The 22,307-nt window shown below is 45.2% G+C and overlaps 1 protein-coding gene across 2 annotated transcripts in view; it reads left to right on the top strand.

Annotated features, from left to right (window-relative positions):
* Positions 1-873: 873 nt before the first annotated feature.
* Positions 874-22,307, top strand: part of vps9d1 (VPS9 domain containing 1) — a 132,194-nt gene continuing 110,760 nt past the window's right edge. Inside the window, exons 1-4 of one of the 2 annotated variants that reach the window (XM_038806367.1) lie at positions 874-1,053; positions 14,459-14,531; positions 14,680-14,772; positions 18,483-18,642. In XM_038806367.1, coding sequence (XP_038662295.1) covers positions 961-1,053; positions 14,459-14,531; positions 14,680-14,772; positions 18,483-18,642 — 419 coding nt within the window. In that variant the 5' untranslated portion in view covers positions 874-960. The remainder of the gene's footprint in view (positions 1,054-14,458; positions 14,532-14,679; positions 14,773-18,482; positions 18,643-22,307) is intronic. The other variant, XM_038806366.1, reaches the window with a different exon arrangement.

The following is a 22,307-nucleotide window of genomic DNA, read 5'->3' as shown; positions in this document are numbered from 1 at the left end:
ATTCTCCGACAAGAGGAAAAATCCCCTCCACATCCATCCTCTCAAGACCCCTCAGGATTGTAAAGGCTTCGATCAAGACGCCTTTTATTCTTCTAAACCCCAGTGGGTACGAGTCGAAACTCTCCCTTCTTTCCTCGAAAGACAAGCTGCCCATTCCTGGTATCAGTCTAGTAAAACCGTCTCCAAAGTAGTTCTAACGCATTTACATCTTTCCTTAAATAAGGGCTAGAATTTTCCAGCTATTGGGATTCTCTTTACCCGCCGGCAGCGAACATCGGTCCACTGGTTTCCCGGGGATTTGAGGTGGCTTCAATGGGAAATCCCATTGACAGCCGCCGGGAAGATGGAATCCCGTTACCAGCGGACAGCGCGCCACCGAGAAACAGGGAACCGCCGAATCGCGCCCAAGGCGACCAATGCAGAAAATGCGGCAAAAACCCAGAACTGGCTTATGAACTGGACAGGTGAGAACTGCGAGATGGTTCAAAAGTTGCTCAAGTCACGCCCAACATTCCCGCTTGCAAAAGAAAAATCTAAATGCATGCACACTTTTGAAAGGCAGCTGGAGTTTTTTTGGGGGGTCGGGGGAAGCGGGTCGGGGGACTTGGAACCTCTTTGCCGGCAGTGGCCTGAGGTGACTGGCAGCAGCCATGACAGCTCCGGCCACCGATGGATCTCCTGCGTCTGCCCCGCAGCAACGTGCCCCGCAGTGACGTGCCTCCGTGCTTCGTAGCCACCCGTGCCTCGCAGCCACGTGGCCCGCAATGACGTGCATCGTGGTCACGCCTCCCGTGCTTCACAGTCACTCACCCCTCCCCCCACCCCGCCCAGCAGCGACGTGCCCCCGTGCCCCGCAGCGGTCCGCTCTTTAACGTGTCCGGGCGCCCGCACTCGGGGGCGCACAACACCTTCCGGGTGTTTCCTGGCGTCCAGAACAAAGGTTCCGGCAGCGCGGCGAACATGGCGTTGAACGAGTCGGGGGCGATGGCGCTGCAAAACGCCATGAAGTTGGCGCGGGCGGCGATCCAGCTGGACACGGAGAGCAGGCAGAAGGTAAAAGAGGAACGGACAAAGCCCCCGGGTCGGGCCCACCGAGCGGTGAATGATGAACCTTCATCTCCCTATTGGCGAAGTGAACCTTCCGGCTCCACAGTTGACGTCTTCCCCCCTCCCCTCCATCCCAATTAATATTTAAATAAATGAGACAAGATTTACCCCCTTTTAAAAATAAATAAATTATGAACTGACGTATCAGCTTTACACCAGTCGCATGAGAGCTATGGAGCTTTTACAGCCCGAGAAGAGGCCCTTCGGCCCACTGCGGCCGGGCCAGCCCACTCCACCCACCACCTATCTGTTCTAATCGCATTTCCCAGCATTTAGCCCTTCGCCGTGTCTGCGGAGGCGCTCCCGGCTCCGTCGCCCTTTCAGGCTGTGATTTCCCGCCCGATTCCCACCACCCTCCGGGCGAAAATGTTTTCCCTCGCTCCTCCTCGAACCCTCCACCTGCCCCAGCCTATCCGTTCTCTCTGAATAGCTGAAAGGCTCCAGCTCCGGCAACACCCTGCTAGATTTCCTCCACCCTTTCCTGCCTATAGTACAGCGACTTGAATGGCACACTGTACTCCAGCTGTGGCCTAACCAGCGTTTTGTGCAGCGACATAACCACCCTGTTCTTGTAGTCTATGCCTCTTCATAAAAACGTAGAAAATAGGGGCAGGAGGAGGCCAATCGGCCCTTCGAGCCTACTTCGCCATTCATTATGATCATGGCTGATCATGCAACTCAATAGCCTAATTCTCCCCCCCCCCCCCCCCCCCTCCTTATCTGTTGATCCCCTTCACCCCATATCAAACTGCTTCTTGAAAACATAATGTTTTGGCCTCAATTATTTCCTGTGGTAATGAATTCCACAGGCTCACCACTCTGGCTGAAGAAATTTCTCCTCATCTCTGCCCTAAATGGTCTACCCCATATCCTCATACTGCGACCCCTGGTTCTGGATACACCCACCATCAGGAACATCCTTCCTGCATCTATTCATTCTTGTCCTGTTAGAATGGTATAGGTTTTTACGAGATTCCCACCTTCATACTTATGAACTCCAGCGAATACAATCCTAACCTATTCAGTCTCTCTTCATATGTCAGTCTCACCATCCCAGGAATCAGTCTGGTAAACCTTCGCAGCAATCTCTCCAGAGCAAGAACATCCTTCCTCCGATAAGGAGACTAAAACTGCACACAATATTCCAGGTGCCACATCACCAAGGCCCTGTAGAATTGCAGCAAGACCTCTCTGCTCCTGGACTCTAATCCTCATCCAGTGAAGGTCCGCATACCATTTGCTTCCTGTACCACCTGCTGCACCTGCATACTTTTATTCAGTGACTGGTACGAGGACACCCAGGTTCCTTTGCACATTTCCTCACCTAGTTTTTGGCGTCGGATAATCTGCCTTCTCGTTTTGCTACCAACTGGATAACCGCGCATTTATCTAAATTATACTGCATCTGCCATTCATTTGCCCACTCACTCAACTTGTCCAAATGACACTGAAGGATCTCTGCATTCTTCTCCCAGCCCATCCAGGGGAAAGGTTCCTTCCTATCCACCGTATTGCCCCTCATTTTATATACCTCAATCCGGTACCCCCTCAGTCTGCTTTGCTCCAAGGAAAACAGCCCCAGCAAGTAACGCATATGCCTTCTTAACCACCTTGTCTACTTGTCCTGCTGTCTTCAAGGATCTATAACATGCACCCCAAGGTCTCTCTGATCCTCTGTACTTCCAAGGCCTACCATTCATTTTATATTCCCTTGCCTTGTTAGTCCTCCCAAAATGCATTACCTCACCCTCTTCAGGGTTAAATTCCATTTGCCATTGCTCTGCCCATCTAACCAGCCCGTCTATATCGTCCTGTACACACCAGTTATCATACCACTACTTTGTGTCATCTGCAAGCTTACTGACCATACCTCTACATTCGCATCGAGATCATACATCGTTCTTCTCCATAGTGAACACAGATGCAAAGTACTCATTTAAAACTTACCCTAATAATAATAATCTTTATTAGTGTCACAAGTAGGCTTACATTAACACTGCAATTAAATTACTGTGACAATCCCCTCATCACCATACTACGGCACTAGTTTGGGTTCACTGAGGGAGAATTCAGGATGTCCAATTCACCTAAAAAGCACGTCTTTCGGGACTTGCGGGGGGAAACCGGAGCACCCGGAGGAAACCCACGCAGACACGGGGAGAATGTGTAGACTCTGCGCAGACAGTGACCCAAGCCGGGAATCGAACCCATACCCGTGGCGCGGTGAAGCAATAGTGCTAACCACTTTGCTACCGTGCTGCCTATGTCTTCTGGCTCCACATTACCACGTTGGTCCCTAATCTTTCCCTTGTCATCTTCTTGCCCGTAAAATATTTATAAAACACGTTTGGATTTTCCTGTTTTTGCCCGCCAGTGTTGTTTCATGCCCATTCTTCACTCTCCTGGTTTATTTTTTTAAATAACCCCTGGACACTCTATACTCTTCTAGGGCTTCTGCTATTTTGAGCCCTCGATATCTACCATAAGTCTCCCTTTTTTTTCCTTATCCAACTCTGGATATTCTTTGACATCCAGCGTCCTCTGGACTTGTTGCTTCCACCCTTCACTTTTACAGGAACATTTTGGCCCCATGCTCTCTCTATTTCCTTGTCGAATGAATCCCATTGCTCTGATATAGATTTTCCTACAAATAGCTGCTCCCAGTCAACTTTATCAGATCCCTCCTTATCCTACTAAAGTTGGCCTTCCCCCAATTTAGTACCTTTATTTCCGGTCCATGTTTGTCACTTTCCATAACTGCCTTAAATCCTACTGAGTTATGATAACTGTCACCAAAATGCTCCCCCACTGGAACTTCTGGCACTTGCCCAGCTTCATTCTCTAAAACTAGGTCCAGCACCACCCCCTCTCTTGTAGGATTTTCTACATACTGGCATAAAAACTCTCCTGGATGCACTTTAAGAATTCCACCCTCTAAGCCTTTCACACTTTGACAATCTCAGTTAATATTGGGGAAGTTGAAACACAATACTATTATTCTATTATTCTTGCATTTCTCAATGATTTGCCAACATATCTTCGCTACTGTCTCTCCGTGACTGTTTGGGGCCCTTTAGTACACTCCCAGCAATGTGATTTTCCCCCTTTTTTGTTTCTAAATTCTACCCATATAGCCTCATTTGAGGAACCTTCTGAGGTATCATCCCTCCTTAACTGCAGTAATTGACTCCTTCATCAATATTGCAACACCACCTCTTTTACACACCTCCTGTCTCACCCGAAAAATCTATACCTCCGGAATATTGAGCTGCCCATCCTGCCCCTCCCTCAACCATGTGTCTGCGATAGAAATAATACCATATTCCCATGTGTTAATCAACACCTTCAACTCATTCGCCTTAGTCACAAGACTCCTTGCATTAAAATAGATTTAATAAAATAGAACAAATACCATCCAGCTGTCCCATACTACGTCCCTTGTGCTTTAACTTGTCTATAATTACTCAGCCTTCCAAACTGACTTGGTTTTTCTTCTACATTTGGCTGTGCATCACCCCCTACTCTCCATCCACTCCGAATCCCATCCCTCTGCCAAATTAGTTTGAAACCCCCAACAGCATTAGCAAAGCTCCCAGCAAGGATGTTCATCCCATTCTGGTTCAAGTGCAACTCGTCCAACTTGTGCAGGTCCCACCTTCCCCAGGAATGGACTCAGTGATCCAGGAATCTAAAGTCCTCCCTCCTACACCATCTCTTCAGCCACACACTGACCTGCTCTATCCTCCTATGCCTATACTCACTGGTATATGGCAGTGGGACTAATCCAGAGGTTACAGCCTTTGAGGTCTTGCTTTCCAATCTGCTACCTGGCTCCCTAAATTCCTTTTACAGGATCTCTTTCTGCCTTTGCCGTTGGTACCAATGTGAACCACAACCTCTGTCTGTTCGCTCTCCCCCTTCAGAATGTCCTGCAGCTGTTCAGTGACATCCCTGACACTGGCACCAGGGAGGTAACACACCATCCTGGGTCATGTCTGCAGCTGCAGAAAAGCATGTCTGCACCCCTTACGATTGAGTCTCCTACCACTATTGCTCTTCCACTCTTTCTCCTCCCCTGTAATGCAGCTGAATCACCCACAGTGCTGTGAACCTGGCTCTGGTTGCACGCCCCAGAGGAACAGTCGCTCCCACTATTTTCCAACACAGAAAAACAGTTCTTGAGTGAGGTGCACTCTGGGGCTTTTCTGATTACCTGCCTACCTCCCTTCTTCTGATTGGTGGTCACCCTTGCAGAATGACCACGTTTAAAACGTGCTATCCACCTAACTCTCAACCCCGCAGATGCACCTCAGTGCCTCCAGCCAATGCTCAAGCTCTGAAATCTGGAGTTCAAGTTGGTCAATCCGGTGGCACCTCCTGTATATGTGGTCATCCAGTCTTCAAGGAGTGTCTCCGAATCCCCACATGTTGCAAGCGGTGCAATACAAAGGACTGAGCTCCCCTGCTGTAAATTAAAAGACTCTTACGTTATATTTGCAGCCAGTAGAAATGTATTTAAGTTTTTAAAACAGCTAGAACTCTTGCCTTGCCTTTATGTAGTGACGAAAACAACTTACCCACTGCTTACCATGTTGAGGGCAACACGGTAGCATAGTGGTTAGCACAGATACTTCACAGCTCCAAGGTCCAGGTTCGTTTCCCGGCTTGGGTCACTGTCTGAGCGGAGTCTGCACGTTCTCCTTGTGTGTGCGTGGGTTTCCTCCTGGTGCTCCGGTTTCCTCCCACATTCCAAAGATGTGCAGGTTAGGTGGATTGCTAAATTGCCCTTGGTGTCCAAAAAGGTTAGGTGGGGTTACTGGGTTACAGGGGTAGGAAGTGTGGGCTTAAATGGGGTGCTTTTTCCAAGGGCAAGTACAGACTTGATGGGCCGAATGGCCTCTTTCTGCACTGTAAATTTTATGATTCTACCCATTGTGTCAGGAATGCTCTGCTGTTCTCCACCCCACTGCTCTTTCACAGGTCAGCTCCTGTAGCTGTAATTTAACTCTTATCCATTATCCTCAGGTGTTTATATATATACATATATATAGTATATTAGGTCCTTCTTCAAATTCCCACTGTCTCTAAATTCCCAATTAAGCCCCTTCCATACTATTCTCAAGTTTCCAGAGTTGACTCAACTGCCCTACACAGTTGGCTGGGTTCAAATCTTGTTGCTCAGGAGATGGGGAACTTGAATGTGAAATTCCTGGTCTGTATCTCTTAGGATGACAGCATGAGTGCATTGGATCATCAGGTAGATCAAAAGGAGACAATAGTTTTGACTATTTCATACCAAGCAGGTCAGTTCCCATGACATTGCACGTGGAGGGTACACTTGTCAGGCAAAACAAGAACTGAAAATGATTTCAAAATACTCAGCAGTTCTGGCAACATCTGTGGGGAGAAAGGGGCAGAGTAGCACTTTAAGTCCATGCCCAGGCACAGAGCTGTTCCAGTGCGAGGTCAGTGACCTGAAATGTTATCTTGTGGGGGACGGGTGTGTGTGTTTGGTGGGGGGGGGGGGGGGGGGGCATGCAAAACGGGGGTACAGGGAGAAGTGGAGGCTGGCGAGGGGCACATGGGGCGGGGGAAGGGGGGTTTGTGGTGTCAGCAAAGGGGCGGTATTGCCCTGGCCCAAATGTGGACCAAGGAAAAGGTTGATCGGAAGAGTTTTAATATCCATGTTCCTAAATGCCAAAATATCACCGCAAAAGATAAAGTATCAAGTTTGAGTTTTGCCAGGAGCAGGGAGCAACAGTTGACAAATGATTTGCTTTAAAAATAATAACGAGTACAATATTCTGAGTGAGTCACAGATAAGTAAATCAGGAAATGGTAATGGTCCAAGAAAAGTCTGAGACAAAATAACTATTTCTTAGCAGCAGGTAACCTCAGGCAAGAGACTTAGAATTGTTTAACACAATTCATCATAAATGGAGGGCATCCCCTTCAACACTCCTGTGTTGTTACATGAGCTGAGTTTCAGCTGTCTCCAGGGATATTTGTTTGGCAGTTTGGAAACTTTAGCAAACCTTAAAGTTTGAATTCGAAGCAAATGTCGTCCTTAAAATATATTTATAATATGTCAAGAGGTGGGTTTGTTCATCAGCGTGGTGTCGTGAATATCACAGCGGTACTGATGTATTTAAAGTATGGAGATGTGACGTAAAAGCGGAGTACCAGTAATATTAATACATGTCCATCTTGGGTGTTAGAAATGCCTAATAGGGTGCTGAGTGCTATTGTGAAAGAGCATTTAATGTTTCAGGACATGACCAGAATAGGCTTGATGTGCTGAATGGCCAGCTTCTGTGCCATTTTCTGATACATCGGTTTAAACTGTAGATTAGAAGAGATTAGGAACTTTGGGTGGCTCGAAGAAGAGCATCATGGTTATTGTTGCCATCTATAAGCAGAAGAAGCAGAATTCTTCATTGACCAAGTTGGCTTCTATCATTCCAACTTTTCTTGTTTTTTTCTGAATTTGAGAGTGGAACTTCTTCTCTGTCTGACCATGGTCAAAACCACTTAAAATGCTGAAATGTTCAAAACCAGTACAAAGATACTAAAATTTCAACATCTTCCAGATTTGAGGAAGTTCTGAGACAACATAAAGTGGAAAATATCTCCTATCTTTAGTGTTGTAAATTATTCAAATAAAATATTGAATAACTGGCCTGTGCTCCAAACATGTTGTCAACATTTTCGCTTTCTCGTGCGTCTTTTGCAATCTCTGCTATTTTGGATAAAATATTTTCTTGTCAAGCTGTGTCTTCAAAATAGAATGGTGATTGTGATTGCACAAGACTTCCAAATAAGTATGTTCGTACTAGAAATGCTTCTTATTGCCCCGACAGACAGAGGTTGTGTGTTTTCATGTTGTCTGCGACCAAGGTGTTTCTTTCTGTGAGGGGTGTGCTTATTTTCTTACCTCAGAATGATTTCTCAATTCAGTTGATTCCAGCAGCAGTGTTTGTGAATTTAAAATTAGACAAGATTGTTTCTTACCACACTCTTCTGCCAGACGCTTGAGTGCAATGAGGCCGGAGAATCATGGGAGAGGCCGAAAACGAGAACCGCGCTAGGTGCCAAACAGTTTGCGAAGCGACCAGCCCGCTCCCGTAGGCGAAATCGGGAGCGAGAAACTATTTATCACCACTTAAGCCCTATTTCCATACAATTAACGGGAGCCACCCCATGTCCAACGGCCTCCCGTCATTCAGCAGCCTCCCCAGCAAGTGGATACGCTGGCACCGATTAGTACTCCTTTTTAAAAACGTGAACCTGGCGGAAGGGCTTCTGCAGAAAGCCAAAGAGGTGAGTAGCAGGCAAAGAGCCCGGGGGTGCTGGGCTTGACACCCCAGTGCTTGGCAGGGGTTGGGGCACCAGCAGCAGGGGTGGGTCACCGTGGTGTTGGGGGGGGGGGGGGGTAAACCATATGCACTCCACCATGCCAACCCCTGAAATGAAATGAAATGAAAATCGCTTATTGACACAAGTAGGCTTCAAATAAAGTTACTGTGAAAAGCCCCTAGTCGCCACATACCGGCGCCTGTTTGGGGAGGCTGGTACGGGAATTGAACCGTGCTGCTGACCTGCCTTGGTCTGCTTTCAAAGCCAGCGATTTAGCCCTGTGCTAAACAGCCCCTGGATAGTATGTGCCCATTCTGGGGGCAGCCCTAGCCTCTGCCTACCTGCCCCACCGAACACCCATTACCCCCACCGACTGCTGAGGCCTCTGATAGCCTCTGAGCACCACACAACCCAAGTGGATTCCTGTGGCTGGGCAGGCCATGTAGCATGTGGGAGCCATTGCCAAGCATCCCAATGAGACCGTAATGCCTGGACACTGTGCCTGAACACAGCGGATGGCAACACCACATACGCAGCATCCAACTTCCTAACACACGGGATGCGACACAGCCCACATGCAGGGACCTGCCCCACACCCTAAGGACCCGCCGCCCATCAAGCCAGAGAGGGACCCAGAGGGGGAGGTCCTCGATGTCCCAAGGTGTACAGGTGTCGCTGGTCCTTAAACAAATGACAGACAGCGTGTGCCGCAGGAGGCTCTGCCTCAACAAGGAGACAGTGCGGCCTTGTCGTCAAGGTCACTACAGCCCTGCAACGGGATTCTCCATTCCTGAGACTAAGTGTTGATGCCAGGGCAGGATTCGCGGACTTCCAAAACAGCAAAACGTGAGCCACGCCTGGACCGATTCAACAACCATTGAGAGGCTAGCACTGATACCACATGGAACATAATCGATTCCAATGAGAAATGGTGTGGGGCTCGCCAGATTTGTGACTGATACTCGGGAGGCTGACGAGCTGCAGCCGCATATATATAGCAGATGGCACAGGTTGCAATGGAGCATGCCCATCCCACTGATTGGTTGTCTGGGGCCAGAGACCACCTAGGAGTTGGCCTGGGGGAACGGTTGTTTAATCGGTCCAGGTGCGGCGCAAGTTTTGCCTGGGGGAACATCCATACGACCTGTGGCCCTAAGTTCTCAGTGGGCAATCAGCAACGTGTGCAGCTGCATGGCTGTCTTGCAAGCTGCAGCAATGGCGTTCCGTGCCTGTCTACCCGCTGCTATAGCAGCACGACTGTCAGCAATCTATGACTATGTCAGACACTTTCCGTACCCCCTCTCTCTCCCTCAGCAGCCAAGGCACCTATTTCATGATTTTTAAAAGCACAAGTGAACCTCGCCGTCGGGAATTCTCCGTGATGGATTCGGAGAATTGTGGTGAATACAGGGTCAGGCCCGCAAAAAAAGCCAAGGCTGTTTACTGTACGTGCGGAGTGGAATAATTGACGCCACTGTCGAAACATCACACATTTACGATTTGGCGTGAAACCGGCACCCGCCACGATTTTGGTGTCAAAACTGATTTTTCCGCCCAATCGCATTTCCCGATTCCGCCGCCTACCGACGGCAAATCCAGTCCCTGAACGTTTACGCCTCGCCTTCCAGGGCTTGAGCGGGGACCTGTGTGACATTTCACAGGTCACAGCCCACAGGTGCATTCGACAGGTGACAGATGCCCTGTTTGCCCAGGCAGAAAACTATATAAACGTGACATGAACCAAGCCCAATAAGGTGCTTGGGCAGCAGGATTCTCCGCCATCACCGGGATGCTCCAGGTTCAGGGCCTGATGGACTGCACACATGTCACCTTGCACTTACCGGGCCATCTGGGAGTACCCTATATTAACAGGAAGGGGTTCCATTCCCTGAACATTCATCTCGTGTGTGACCACCACAAGAAGATCATGCATGTGTGTACACACTTCCCAGGTGCACGACAGCTACATCCTGTGGCAGTCAGACATCCCTGGCCTCCTCGTGAACCACCCCAGGATGGGCGGCTGGCTCTTGGGGGGGGGGGGGGGGGGGGGATAAGGGGTACACACTTAAGGACCTGGCTAATGATGCCAGTGCGGAGGCCTGAGATCGAAATGGAGACCCGATACAACGAGGCCCATGTGGCTACTCGGGCTGTCAGTGCATCGGACTTCTCAAAATGGGTTTCCGATGCCTCATCCACTCCGGTGGTGCCTTTCAGTAGACCACCCGGAAGGTCACCCGCTTTATGGTGGTCTGCTGCATCTTCCAGAATCTGGCACAGCAGGGGGGCGACATGTAGGTTGGGGATGAGGCACATGTTCCCACTGAGGAGGAGGAGGACGAGGATGATGTGGAGGCGCCAGACCAGCAGGGGCTGGAGTACGAGCCCGGGGATGAACCGGAGGACAAGCCAGAGGCTGCAGGACAGGCAGCAGCAGCAAGGGTCTGGCAATCCCGGAGAGCCTGGGAGGCCCTCATCCTCACCCACTTCACATAAGATGTGGCCTGGTCCGTCATCGCTATCTACCTATTTATTTTGTTTTATAAATTTAGTGTACCCAATTAATTTTTTCCAATTAAAGGGCAATTTAGCGTGTTCAATCCACCTACCCTGCACATCTTTTGGGTTGTGGGGGGGAAACCCACGCAAACACAGGGAGAATGTGCAAACCCCCCACTGGCAGTAACCCAGAGCCGGGATCGAACCTGGGATCTCGGTGCCGTGCAGCAACAGGGCTAACCCAGTGCGCCACTGTGCTGCCCAACCCCTGCCCATTAACCACCCACTCTGGGTATGAGTAACATCACCCCAGGGTGCTGGGACTGTCGAGGTGTGTGATGATAATCAGCAGAGAACGGAGTGCCGGCGCTCCTCAATCTATGCAATAATCTGACGTCTGCTGAGTGTTCGCTCACATCCGTCACCTGCACGCGGTGGGCCTGGGGAGGGGAGATGCCTGGAGAGATGAGCCAAGGGTTCTCCGGTTTCCTCGCACAAGTCCCGAAAGACGTGCTGTTAGGTGAATTGGACATTCTGAATTCTCCCTCTGTGTACCCGAACAGGCGCCAGAATGTGGCGACTGGGGACTTTTCACAGTAACTTCATTGCAGTTAATGTTAATGGAAGCCTTCTTATGGCAATAAAGATTATTATCATTAGATGCGGTATAATATGGATAAATATGCAGATATCCGCTTTGGTAGCAAAAATGGGAAGTCAGGTTATCATTTGAATGGGTGTAAATTGAGAGATGTGGATGCTCAGCAAGACCGTGGTGCCCTCGTGCATCAGTCGCTGCAGGTACAACATGCAGTACAAAAGACAAATAGTATGTTGGTCTTCATTGTGAGAGGATTTGAGTATAGGATTGGAGATGTTTTACCCAGTTGTATAGGGCATTGGTGAGGCCACATCTGGAGTATTGAGTACAGTTTTAATGTCCTTATCTGAGGGTTTACCAGGCTGAGAAGGCGGGACTGTCATACGAGGAGATACTAAATTGGTTAGGATTATATTCATTGGAGTTTCGTAGAGTGAGAGGAGATATCATAGAAACTTACAAAATTCTTTTAAGTGTTGTAGCCTTTCATACTGAGTGTTTTGAGACAGCCAGGGTGTTTGTGTTTGAGATGAAGAACCGTCACTATACAAGGAAAGATTGATTAGATTTATATTTGTCTAACACCCATTGAGTTTCAACATCTCCATTGTCCATGGTGAGACAGGAAGATGAATCAGCGGGTATCATATTCCTCTTTGTTTACAGTTCATCCTTAACAAAGAACTTGTGAGTTTTACAAGTGGTTGGAATTGTTTTTATTTTAATGAGGTATTTGCTTGAGTTTCAGGTCTTGTCTGAAGCCATTATTGTCAAAGTCACATGATGTGTTGAGGGCCATCTTAAAAACTTGTGTCCATTTTTAAAAATACAACTTTAAATTTTTAAAATACGTTTATGTCTGTACTGCGCATGGCATTATCGTCAGCAATATTTTTGGTGTGGAGGAAAGAGAAAAGGAAAGTAAGTCTCTTGGGCAATTAAAAAAATTCTCTGTTGTATTCCGAGTACAGTCAAAACAGTGGATTTGATTCTACAGCATATTTAAATTCTATTGCTGCCGACCACTTTTCTGATTAGGGTCATAGTCGTTTTGACACAGAAAACCATTCGGCCCATTGAGCGCCAGGCTGGTTCCCTGTAGTACCATTCTGGTACTCTATCCCCATAGCACCAACTTTATCTCTCTGAATTGCCCATTCAATTTCCCTTTGAAATCATTCATCATCTCCGCTTCCTGCACCCTCATAGGCTACTACCACTTCCTGTGTTAAAAAGATAAAGTTATTTCTCACATCACGGCTGCATTTCTTGCCCAAAACTTTAAATCTGCATCCGCTAATCCTCCTACCATAAACTGATGGGAATAGTTTGTCTTTGTCTACCTTATCCAATCCTGTGATAATCTTGTATACCTCGATTAAAGCTACATTCAACCCCCCTTGCTCTAAGGAGAACATAACCCTGTCGCTAAAATCCCTCATCCCTGGAACCATGCTGGTAAATCTCCTTTGCAACCTCACACTATTTGCAGTAATTACTTTATTTAAGCTCTTCTGCCTGGTAATCCATGCCATATCTGTACTTGTGTCCCTATATAAAATCTTTTTAAAAGGCTGATTTACAGGAGAGTCTGAAGAACATTCTGTCAAATGCTCTTTTAAAAAGTTACTTCCAGCATGTATTCACCATCTGTTACCCATGAAATGTTCTTTTAAAAAAATACAAAGGAACCTTTTTGTGAAGACAATGTAATGTATTCTGAAAAAAGTACATTATTTGTCAAAGTTTTGTGTATGGCACTCATCAGGCCAATGGCAAGAATACAAAATCCAGTTAAATGTCAGTCACCATCAAATGGTGCGTTCTCCATGGCACCCCTCTACCAACCAATCGGCATTCTCTTCTTGTACAGTATGAATCTGTTGCTTTGCTTGGATTTGTATTAACAAAGAACAAAAGAAGTACAGCACAGGAACAGGCCCTTCGGCCCTCCAAGCCCTATTATCCTGATGAGCGCAAGACAAAAGCTTCAACAAAATGTATTTTTTCAATAATACTCAAATTACTACGCAATGTAGTAATGTACCTAGACTTCCTGAAGGCATTCAATAAAATTCCAAGAAAAACTTTCTACAACTTGCAGTGTAGGGATTCAGAGTAAACCGAGTGGATTGTAAATCATTGGCGAAAATAATGACTTTGTGTTCGGGATGTTATTTGGGAGTACAGGAGGAAATACTTAGTGTGGCTCCCAACGCTTGGTCCTGTTTCTAATTTGCCAAAGTGACTTGGAATTGGATGCTAGGTGGAATTTACCGAGGCTACCAAACTAGCAGCAATTGAAGGAGATGGCAATGAACTCGCTGAATAAATAAAATAAAATGCATAAGTGGGCAGAGCAATGAGAAACATGAATTAAATGCTTGTGTACTCAATTGAACCATCTATGTTCCATAACGGGGGGAAAAAAACTCCTTGTAATTGATTTCAGTTGCACCTTTTCACTGCCATTGTGCCATTAAAAGGACATCCCAGCTCGGTATAGCTTCATCTTGTGAGTGAAACATTCTTGCTCATGCTGTGAACAAGAGAAATCCAACAGCAGAACGTTACATGACATAATGCCCTTGACCTTCAACTTACTGTGAGCAATACTTACAGGAGATCTGTTATCAAATACACACGCAAAAAAAAGATACGTGTTAAAGGAGAGTATTTGAGATAGTCTGCTGAATTATTCCATACCCAGCCATCCTCTTTGTTTATCCAGTTTGTGTGTGACTGAGCTAGTTGGTGCTTTGCCTGATAGCAATCAGCATATCATTAGATGCAGGTTGATCTGGAAAAGCTTTTCTTGCTATACTGTAATTATAGTTAAGCTATTATCCTAAAATCATGGATTCTTGACTCCTTTTCTTTTGTTGTTAACAGGAAGCTTATTGCGAGTACTTGAAGAGCATAAACTTTATTTCACAAGCTTTAATAGAAGACGCCCAAACAAAAGGTAAACGTGTATGTCAGATTGGCAAATTATACGTTTTCTTACAATTTTGATCAGAAGGTAGGTCAGCATCAAGTTGTTGTTTTATGTAAATACAAAACGCCCGAATAAAACTACTCCTGAGGAATTTAAATTTGATCTTGTATTGCAGATGAGATGGAGTTAATCACACCTGACGTGCAGAAGATGCTAAAGTTGGCCGATCAGTGCTTAGAAAGAATTAAAAGCACAGCTGCTAAACTTGGTGGGTTGTATATTTTATATTTCATGGATGATTATTTATCTTTAAGGAACAAGAGAACCTCATCGCCACAGTGTCTTAAACAACAACAAATTGTTTCTATATTGTTATGGACCAGGGCTTAGAAACTCCAAAGTGTATTATGAAGTTCACCTGACCTATAACCTTTATGTTGAATTTGGCGAGGATGAGCACAAAAGCCTTGACTTCAGGTCTGATCCACCAGACTTCCTAAATAAACCAAAACCCCTTTTAAAGGTGTGGCCCAGCACACTGTATTCTCACTTGAATGGGACTGGTCCTTTGCCTGAGATTCTGATCCAGTTTCAAACTCCATCCGGATAGCCCCTCTATCTTTACAATTACTAAGGCAGTTTGCCTCACCCAGTGTGCTTTTCACTGGAACAGCTTTCAAAATGAAAACAGGGAAAACACATCTTGTTCCTTCTGCTGTCCAAAGCAACCATACAAAAACTGAAACCAAAAAATAAATCCTCTCACCTGACAGCCACAGCCCAACTCCACCCACAAAATAACATCACTGAAGCCGTGCTACAAGTCACATGATAAGAGACCACACCTTTCTTAAAGGGACACTCTCACATGACAATATAGTGATTTCAGCATAGAAAAACATCCCAAGATACTTCAGAGTGCTGCAAAAGTATAAATGGCAAGACAAAAATGGAGATAGTAGGAGGCGTGATCAAAAGTGCGTTTGAAGAGGTGGGTTTGAAGGAGGATCGTAATGGAGTTTAGAGCAGTGGAGAGATGGGGCGCTTTACGAAGGAATTGTGGAGCGTGATGCCAATGGTAGGATCAAGAGGAAATATCGTTTGAAGGTAAGGTTTGTAGGGCAGAAGGAAGTTATGGAGATAGAAAGTGGTAAAACCAGTAATGGATTTAAACACAAGGATGAGTAATTAAAATGTTGAGTAATTGAAGACTGTGTTGGTCAGTGATGGTAGAGGTGCTGGGTGAGTGAAAATTAGTGTGGGATAGAATAAAGAAAGATGTGGCAGTACAATGATTTGAAGGGTTACAGAAGATGGAGGATGAGCGGCTAGTCAGGGTAGCGTTGGAATACTCGAGTCTGGAGAAAGGCAAGAATAAGAGTTTCAGTGAGGGGGGCTGAGGGAGCGATGAAGACAGATTATATTACAGAGATGGAAGTAGGTAGGCCTTATGAAAGAAAGGCATTAATGAAGTTGTTCTGCAGTGTTCATGAAATGCACAAATAACAGGAAAAATAGTGGCAAAAACAAACTTTACCTTGTCGTCTGTTAAACCTGGTTAATTAGAATTACTAACGACAATAGCTGCTAAGTTGATTTTTCCTCCTGCACAAGTCATCGAGGTACAGGACCACCACTGAAAATTGTAAATATTATTTACTTGGTAGTGTGAAGAGAAAAAAAAACAAACAATGAGAAGACTGATTTTAAGGCTACACGCAACTCTGCTTTATAATTGGTTTCAATAAATTGGATAAATTTTGCAGTTTGAATGCAGGAGAAAAATGTGATAATATTCTGGGTTTTATTCTCATACTTTTAAGTTGTCTTAATAGCAGAGCAAGTTTCCTGTGAACCCAAAACCTGTCGTCTTTATAGATGCCAGAAATGGAATAACCAGGCTGCATGGTTACTAAATAACCCTGAAATACAACATATCACAACAGAGAGCATGAGGGATACCTCCTTTCTATTCAAAAGCCAGTAAAACCATAGCACCGGACCAAAATGTAAAGTTGAACCTAATAGATTTGTCACAAGTAAATTATTAACAGATGTGTTTTAAGTACAGCAAGCAACCAAAACGTATAATACTAAATCTACACATTATATGAATTGTTTCAAAACAAAGGTTACCAAATATTTTCTATTGTTTCCCTATAGCCTGTGACAAAGTCTCTGAAGGAAGTTATGTAGATGACAGCTCCCTGGACCACCCTTAACTACCTTGCGTGCTATAGGCCGTGCAATGCAGTTAGTTGAAAATTATGAAACAGAGTTCTTCATGTCAAGGCAGGTTCGGCTCATCGAGTCTGCATCGACCCTCTGATGGATCATCCATTTCGGCCCACTCCTCGCCTTATTCCTGAAACCCCGTAATCCTACCTAACCTGCACATTTTTGGACACTACAAAAGGCAATTTAGCATGGCCAATCTACCTAATGTGCACAACTTTGGACTCTGGGTGGAAACCGGAGCACCCGGAGGAAACTCATGCAGCCACTGGGAGAACATGCAAACTCCACATAGACTGTCACCCAAGGCCAGAATTGAATCCAGATCCTTTGCACTGTGGGGCAGCCGTGCTAACCACTGTGCCGCCCCAATATGCTTTGTAGCCCATCTGCACGCAGTCAGAATCAGATCAGAGCAAATCATCTTGTCTTTTTATACATGTCAATATTTTTAAACAGTGTATAATCTGAGCTTCTCTTGGAGCAAAGCCCTCTTGATAATTCAGCCATGTACATAGAACATAGAACAGTACAGCACAGAACAGGCCCTTCGGCCCTTGATGTTGTGCCGAGCAATGATCACCCTACTCAAACCCACGTATCCACCCTATACCCGTAACCCAACAACCCCCCCCCTTAACCTTACTTTTTAGGACACTACGGGCAATTTGTTAGCATGGCCAATCCACCTAACCCGCACATCTTTGGACCGTGGGAGGAAACCGGAGCACCCGGAGGAAACCCACGCACACACGGGGAGGACGTGCAGACTCCGCACAGACAGTGACCCAAGCCGGAATTGAACCTGGGACCCTGGAGCTGTGATGCATTTATGCTAACTACCATGCTACCGTGCTGCCCCAAATGTAGGACATAAAGAAAGACCACATTTTTGCAGTGGTTTTCACCACTAACATGTCAAAGTGCATTGCAGCCAATGAAGTGTTTACAAAGTGTGGACAATAATTCACCTGCTCAAAATAATGCCGTGGGATCTTTTGCATCCATCTGCGAGGGCAGACAGAGCCTCGGTTTAACAGTTCATCTGAGGCTACCTCTGACAATGCAGCACTCCCTCAGCACTAGGGGGCATAGGCTTGATTTTTGTGCTCAAGTTGTGAACCTTGTGACTTGTTTATCTGCAAGCTTACAGACCTGCCAGCCCCTCGATCCTTTCCTGCGTCCGATTGGGTTGAACCAGATGTGGCGTGTATAGTATCCAATATTCAAAAGACCAACAGTTTGTTAAGCAGCAAGAACCAAATTTCTGCATCCAGACTTGTCTCGGGGTAAAATAACATGCTTCTATTCTCTGGGATAGATGAACTGTGGTCGGCATTTTGAATTTTGGACAAAGCAATATTGACTGCAATTGTTTCAAAATTGTATATTTTTTAAAAAGAAAACATTTTGCCATACATAATACAGCATCTGAATTCTGCCTCCATCACAGAATACACAACTTAAACGTTGCAAACAATTGATGACTTATTTTCTCGTGAGTGGGAGAGTGAAATATACTCAGTTTAAAAACTAACATATTTCCTTTGATCACACAGAACACATAAATTGTCAGTTATGTTGATATTTCAAAAGTTTGTGAAATGTTGCATTGATTTCTGTATGGTTATTGTATGTGATCAGAGTAAGTGTATACCACACGTAAAGTTAAAAGTAATTTAGTTTACTATGTACTTCAGAAGTCAGTGTCAGTTTCATTGCTGTTTGTTGTATGTCTCATAGGTAAAGTGGGAAATATGCCTACGGCAAGCCAAGAAACCAAGCCTGCACGTACACCAAGTCATCGGAGAGTCGCCTCTGATGGGGGAGGCACTAGTCTATCATTTTTGCCTCCTGAAGTCTTCAAAAAATTGCAGAGTCCAGAAATGCTACTAACCAAAAGGTCAGAACCAATAAGGAACTACTTGATACTCTTTGCAAGATTTCCACACCCAAAGTAGATCAGTGCCTGAGCTTCTGAGGGATGTTAAATGGAGATGACTCCAGGCACCACTCTTAGCTAACTCACCTGCAAGTAACTCCTGATTCTGCTACCCAAACCCCCACTATATGTGGTTCCTCCTGACAGAGCAAGATCTCAAAATGACCCCATGACTTGCATTCATATTTTGATTGAAAATACAAGACGTTATTTCGATATAGGATAATTTTGCTTCAGAATCACTTTCAAGCATTTCACCATAAAATTATTCTATGCTTAATCTAATTTATGGCAATTAAATAGTCTTTCATCCTCTGTGCTTCAGAAGGGGGATAATCATTGGCTATTTCTACTGTGCCTTCCAATCTTGGTGGGAATAAAATATGTTAGTTTTTAACGGAGTAACTGTCCAAATGCGCTCATGCTGCAGCCATCAGGGAACTCCCCAATATCTTCAAGCCCTGTATTGCGGGAAAAGGTTCAGCTTTTCGGCTTTCTTGTATTTTACTCTCTCACTCATGAGAAACCAGACAAAGACTCTTGGAGTTATAAACTATGCTGTTATTACAATGCTATAGCACGAGCTAGTGGCATTCCTAGTTGGGACGCCAGAGAGCCCAGATTCAAGAATTCTACAGCTAGTTATACTTCACATTCAGTTACGAGAAATTAGTATATAGCACAGGCTAGTGGCATTCCACGTTGGGATGCCAGATAGCCCAGATTGAAGAATTCTCTAGACAGTTTTACTTCAGATTCCGTTCCAAGAAATTAGCACAATCATTTGTCACTAGTTACCTATGTCCAATCATGACTATCGATTTAAGGTTACATTATGCATAGTATATGGGAATGACGACCAATTATTACCGTCTATAATCATTTTAATATCTAATATTTATAATATTTATCATCGGCTCCCCATTATCAAGAATGTGGATATCAATTACCTGCTTGTCTAACTCCTCTCACTTATAATCCCTTTCCCAAGGTGAAAATGCCCATTACCATAACAATTTTGTATGATTATGTCTTTCTCCAACCTGGCACCAATACAAGTGATGAAAATATCCCACATTGTCTAATGCCACCTTTGATAATGACCATCTGTGATTCCCTTTCCTGAGCCCCATCACCAGCAAGATATGCCCTTGGAATACTTTCCTTACAACCTCCAACTTTAGCTAAAAGCTTGTGTGACACAGCTGGATATGGAAATGTTTAACCCTTCAGCAATTCTGGGATAACTGAAGTTTTTAAAACCTAATTTCAATATAAGGTGTAATAATATTCTTTTTTACAACCTTATGCTCCCTTGGTGCAGTCCAGCTAGGCTCAACTGAAATTGCCCAATTACCAAGGGAATGTTCCGATCTTAACTAGGAATTCAGACTTTGGATTCACTGTGAGATTCCTCAATAAACTCGGCTCCTTGCGACTATTGTTTGCCAGCTTCAAGTTTGAAATGCATAAATGTTTGAGGATACTCGTTTGTGGAGTCCAGTAAAATGGTAGGATAGTTCAAGATTTCCATTATTGCTTTTCAACTTCATCCAAATTCTAATTTTGGATTTGAAAATTTATCTTCCAGAATATGATGAGTCTTCCTCCCATTTATAATTACAGTATATACTTGTGTAAAAGTTTTCAGAACCACAGTATCATTTCCACAATCACATCAAAAAGCTCAACTCATTATTCATTACCCTTTCCACAATCCCTCCAGTCTCTGCTGGTCAATTAAGGTGTGAAGAATGTGGAATGATTTTGTTTTTTATGGGGAGGAGTTGACAGATTGAAGAGTAATAAACAGCGTATATGGAAATAGGATGCAAGGACCAACTTCCAGGGTTTAAAATAAATGAAGGCCAGGCCTAGCCAATCAAGCCTTTGCTAGGGTTGCCAACCCTCTCAGAATTCCTGGGGGTCTCCTTCAATCAGCATCAGTCTCCCGATAGCCAAAGAAAGCATTCCAGGAGATTTAAAAAATACTGTTTTAAACAAAACAGTCACATCATTCGCACTTCTGAGACATGGTTGTATCCAACATCGCACAGCCCAAAAGGCCATGAAGACATGGATTATCTGAGAATTTTGGCGGCTGCAATGGGATTAATTGGGGGGGGGGGGGGGGGGGGGGGGGTGGGATGTTGAATTTCAATGAACTATGATGCCCTGCTTTGAACTTCAGTCTGTTCGGTCAGACATGACACCACCATGCATTCTCAGGTAAGAAATATTCTTAATCTGAAAGGGAAATAACAGTCCCTCAAAAAGGAATGGGTCTGTTGCAGTAATGTTACTAAAATAACTTGGGTTACGGTATCCAGATTCTATGTTTGATAAAGCTGTGATTAAGGAGTTAACAGTAGGCAGGCTTTGGTATCTGTGTCTGGTCTTATTTTGATTTTGGAGTTCTGCTCTGGGCTCTGAGGAAAGAAATTGTGTTTCTCAGACTGGCTTCAGAAAGCTTCCCTCCACAAAGAGTTTTTTGAATTAAGCTGCGAGGTGTTAACTTTATTTTAAAAATGGCATTTGTCCTGGATTAGATGTCGATTTATTGAAATTTTAGATAAGATGGGAAAGTAAGCTCAAAGACCTTCCTTTATTTATTAAGAACTATTTAAGTGTTAACTGAAAAGCTGTTTTTACATTGAGTGTTAATGAGGTTAGTCCTGTGTTAATAATAAAGTTTGTTTCAAGGCAGCACGGTAGCATTGTGGATAGCGCAATTGCTTCACAGCTCCAGGGTCCCAAGTTCGATTCTGGCTTGGGTCACTGTCTGTGCGGAGTCTGCACATCCTCCCCGTGTGTGCGTAGATTTCCTCCGGGTACTCCGGTTTCCTCCCATAGTCCAAAGATGTGCAGGTTAGGTAGATTGGCCATAATAAATTGCCCTTAGTGTCCAAAATTGCCCTTAGTGTTGGGTGGGGTTACTGGGTTATGGGGATAGGGTGGCGGTGTTGACCTTGGGTGGAGTGCTCTTTCAAAGAGTCGGTGCAGACTCGATGGGCCGAATGGCCTCCTTCTGCACTGTAAATTCTATTAAAGGAAAAATATCCCTGTTTATCAGTGGCATCACTCCTGGGGGTGAAGTATCCTTTCCTCACAGTTTACAAATTGAAAAATTTATCTGGTTTCCTAACCTGAATTATGGGTCCGTCTGGGGCTGTAACAGTGTAGAGAGAAGTCTGTGCTGTGTTCCTCAACTTGTGCAACAGGGATCAATTGGGGCTGCATGTAATCAGTGAGTGAACTTGGCTGTGTGCAACAGTGAGTCGAAGGTAGTTTGTACCTGCCTGTCGACATATGTACACACGCACAAGGAATGAGCAGAAGAGTTACTGATGGGAAATCAGTAATCACCGCCAGACACGTCTGGATCATGATGGTTTCTAATAAGATTTTGACCAGCTCAGATGTTGAGCCAGAGTCCCACTTAGGAGTGGTGTCATTGGCTGCCTCCCAGCAGCTCCAGTGCCGCAACCCCTGCCCAGCAGTACCGATGAGTAGGTTATTGAAGAGCAGAGAGGAAGGCAGATCCATGATACTGGGTGCTAGTCACACCAGCTCATCCATTCTTGTGCGGAAGCCAAGAGTGATCCCCGTTCTATTTCCATGGCTGG

Source organism: Scyliorhinus canicula, chromosome 9 (genome assembly GCF_902713615.1).
Source record: "Scyliorhinus canicula chromosome 9, sScyCan1.1, whole genome shotgun sequence".
In the NCBI taxonomy this organism is placed as follows: Eukaryota; Metazoa; Chordata; class Chondrichthyes; order Carcharhiniformes; family Scyliorhinidae; genus Scyliorhinus; species Scyliorhinus canicula.
Note: the sequence above shows the minus strand (reverse complement) of the source record. Positions and strands in the feature narration are given on the sequence as shown.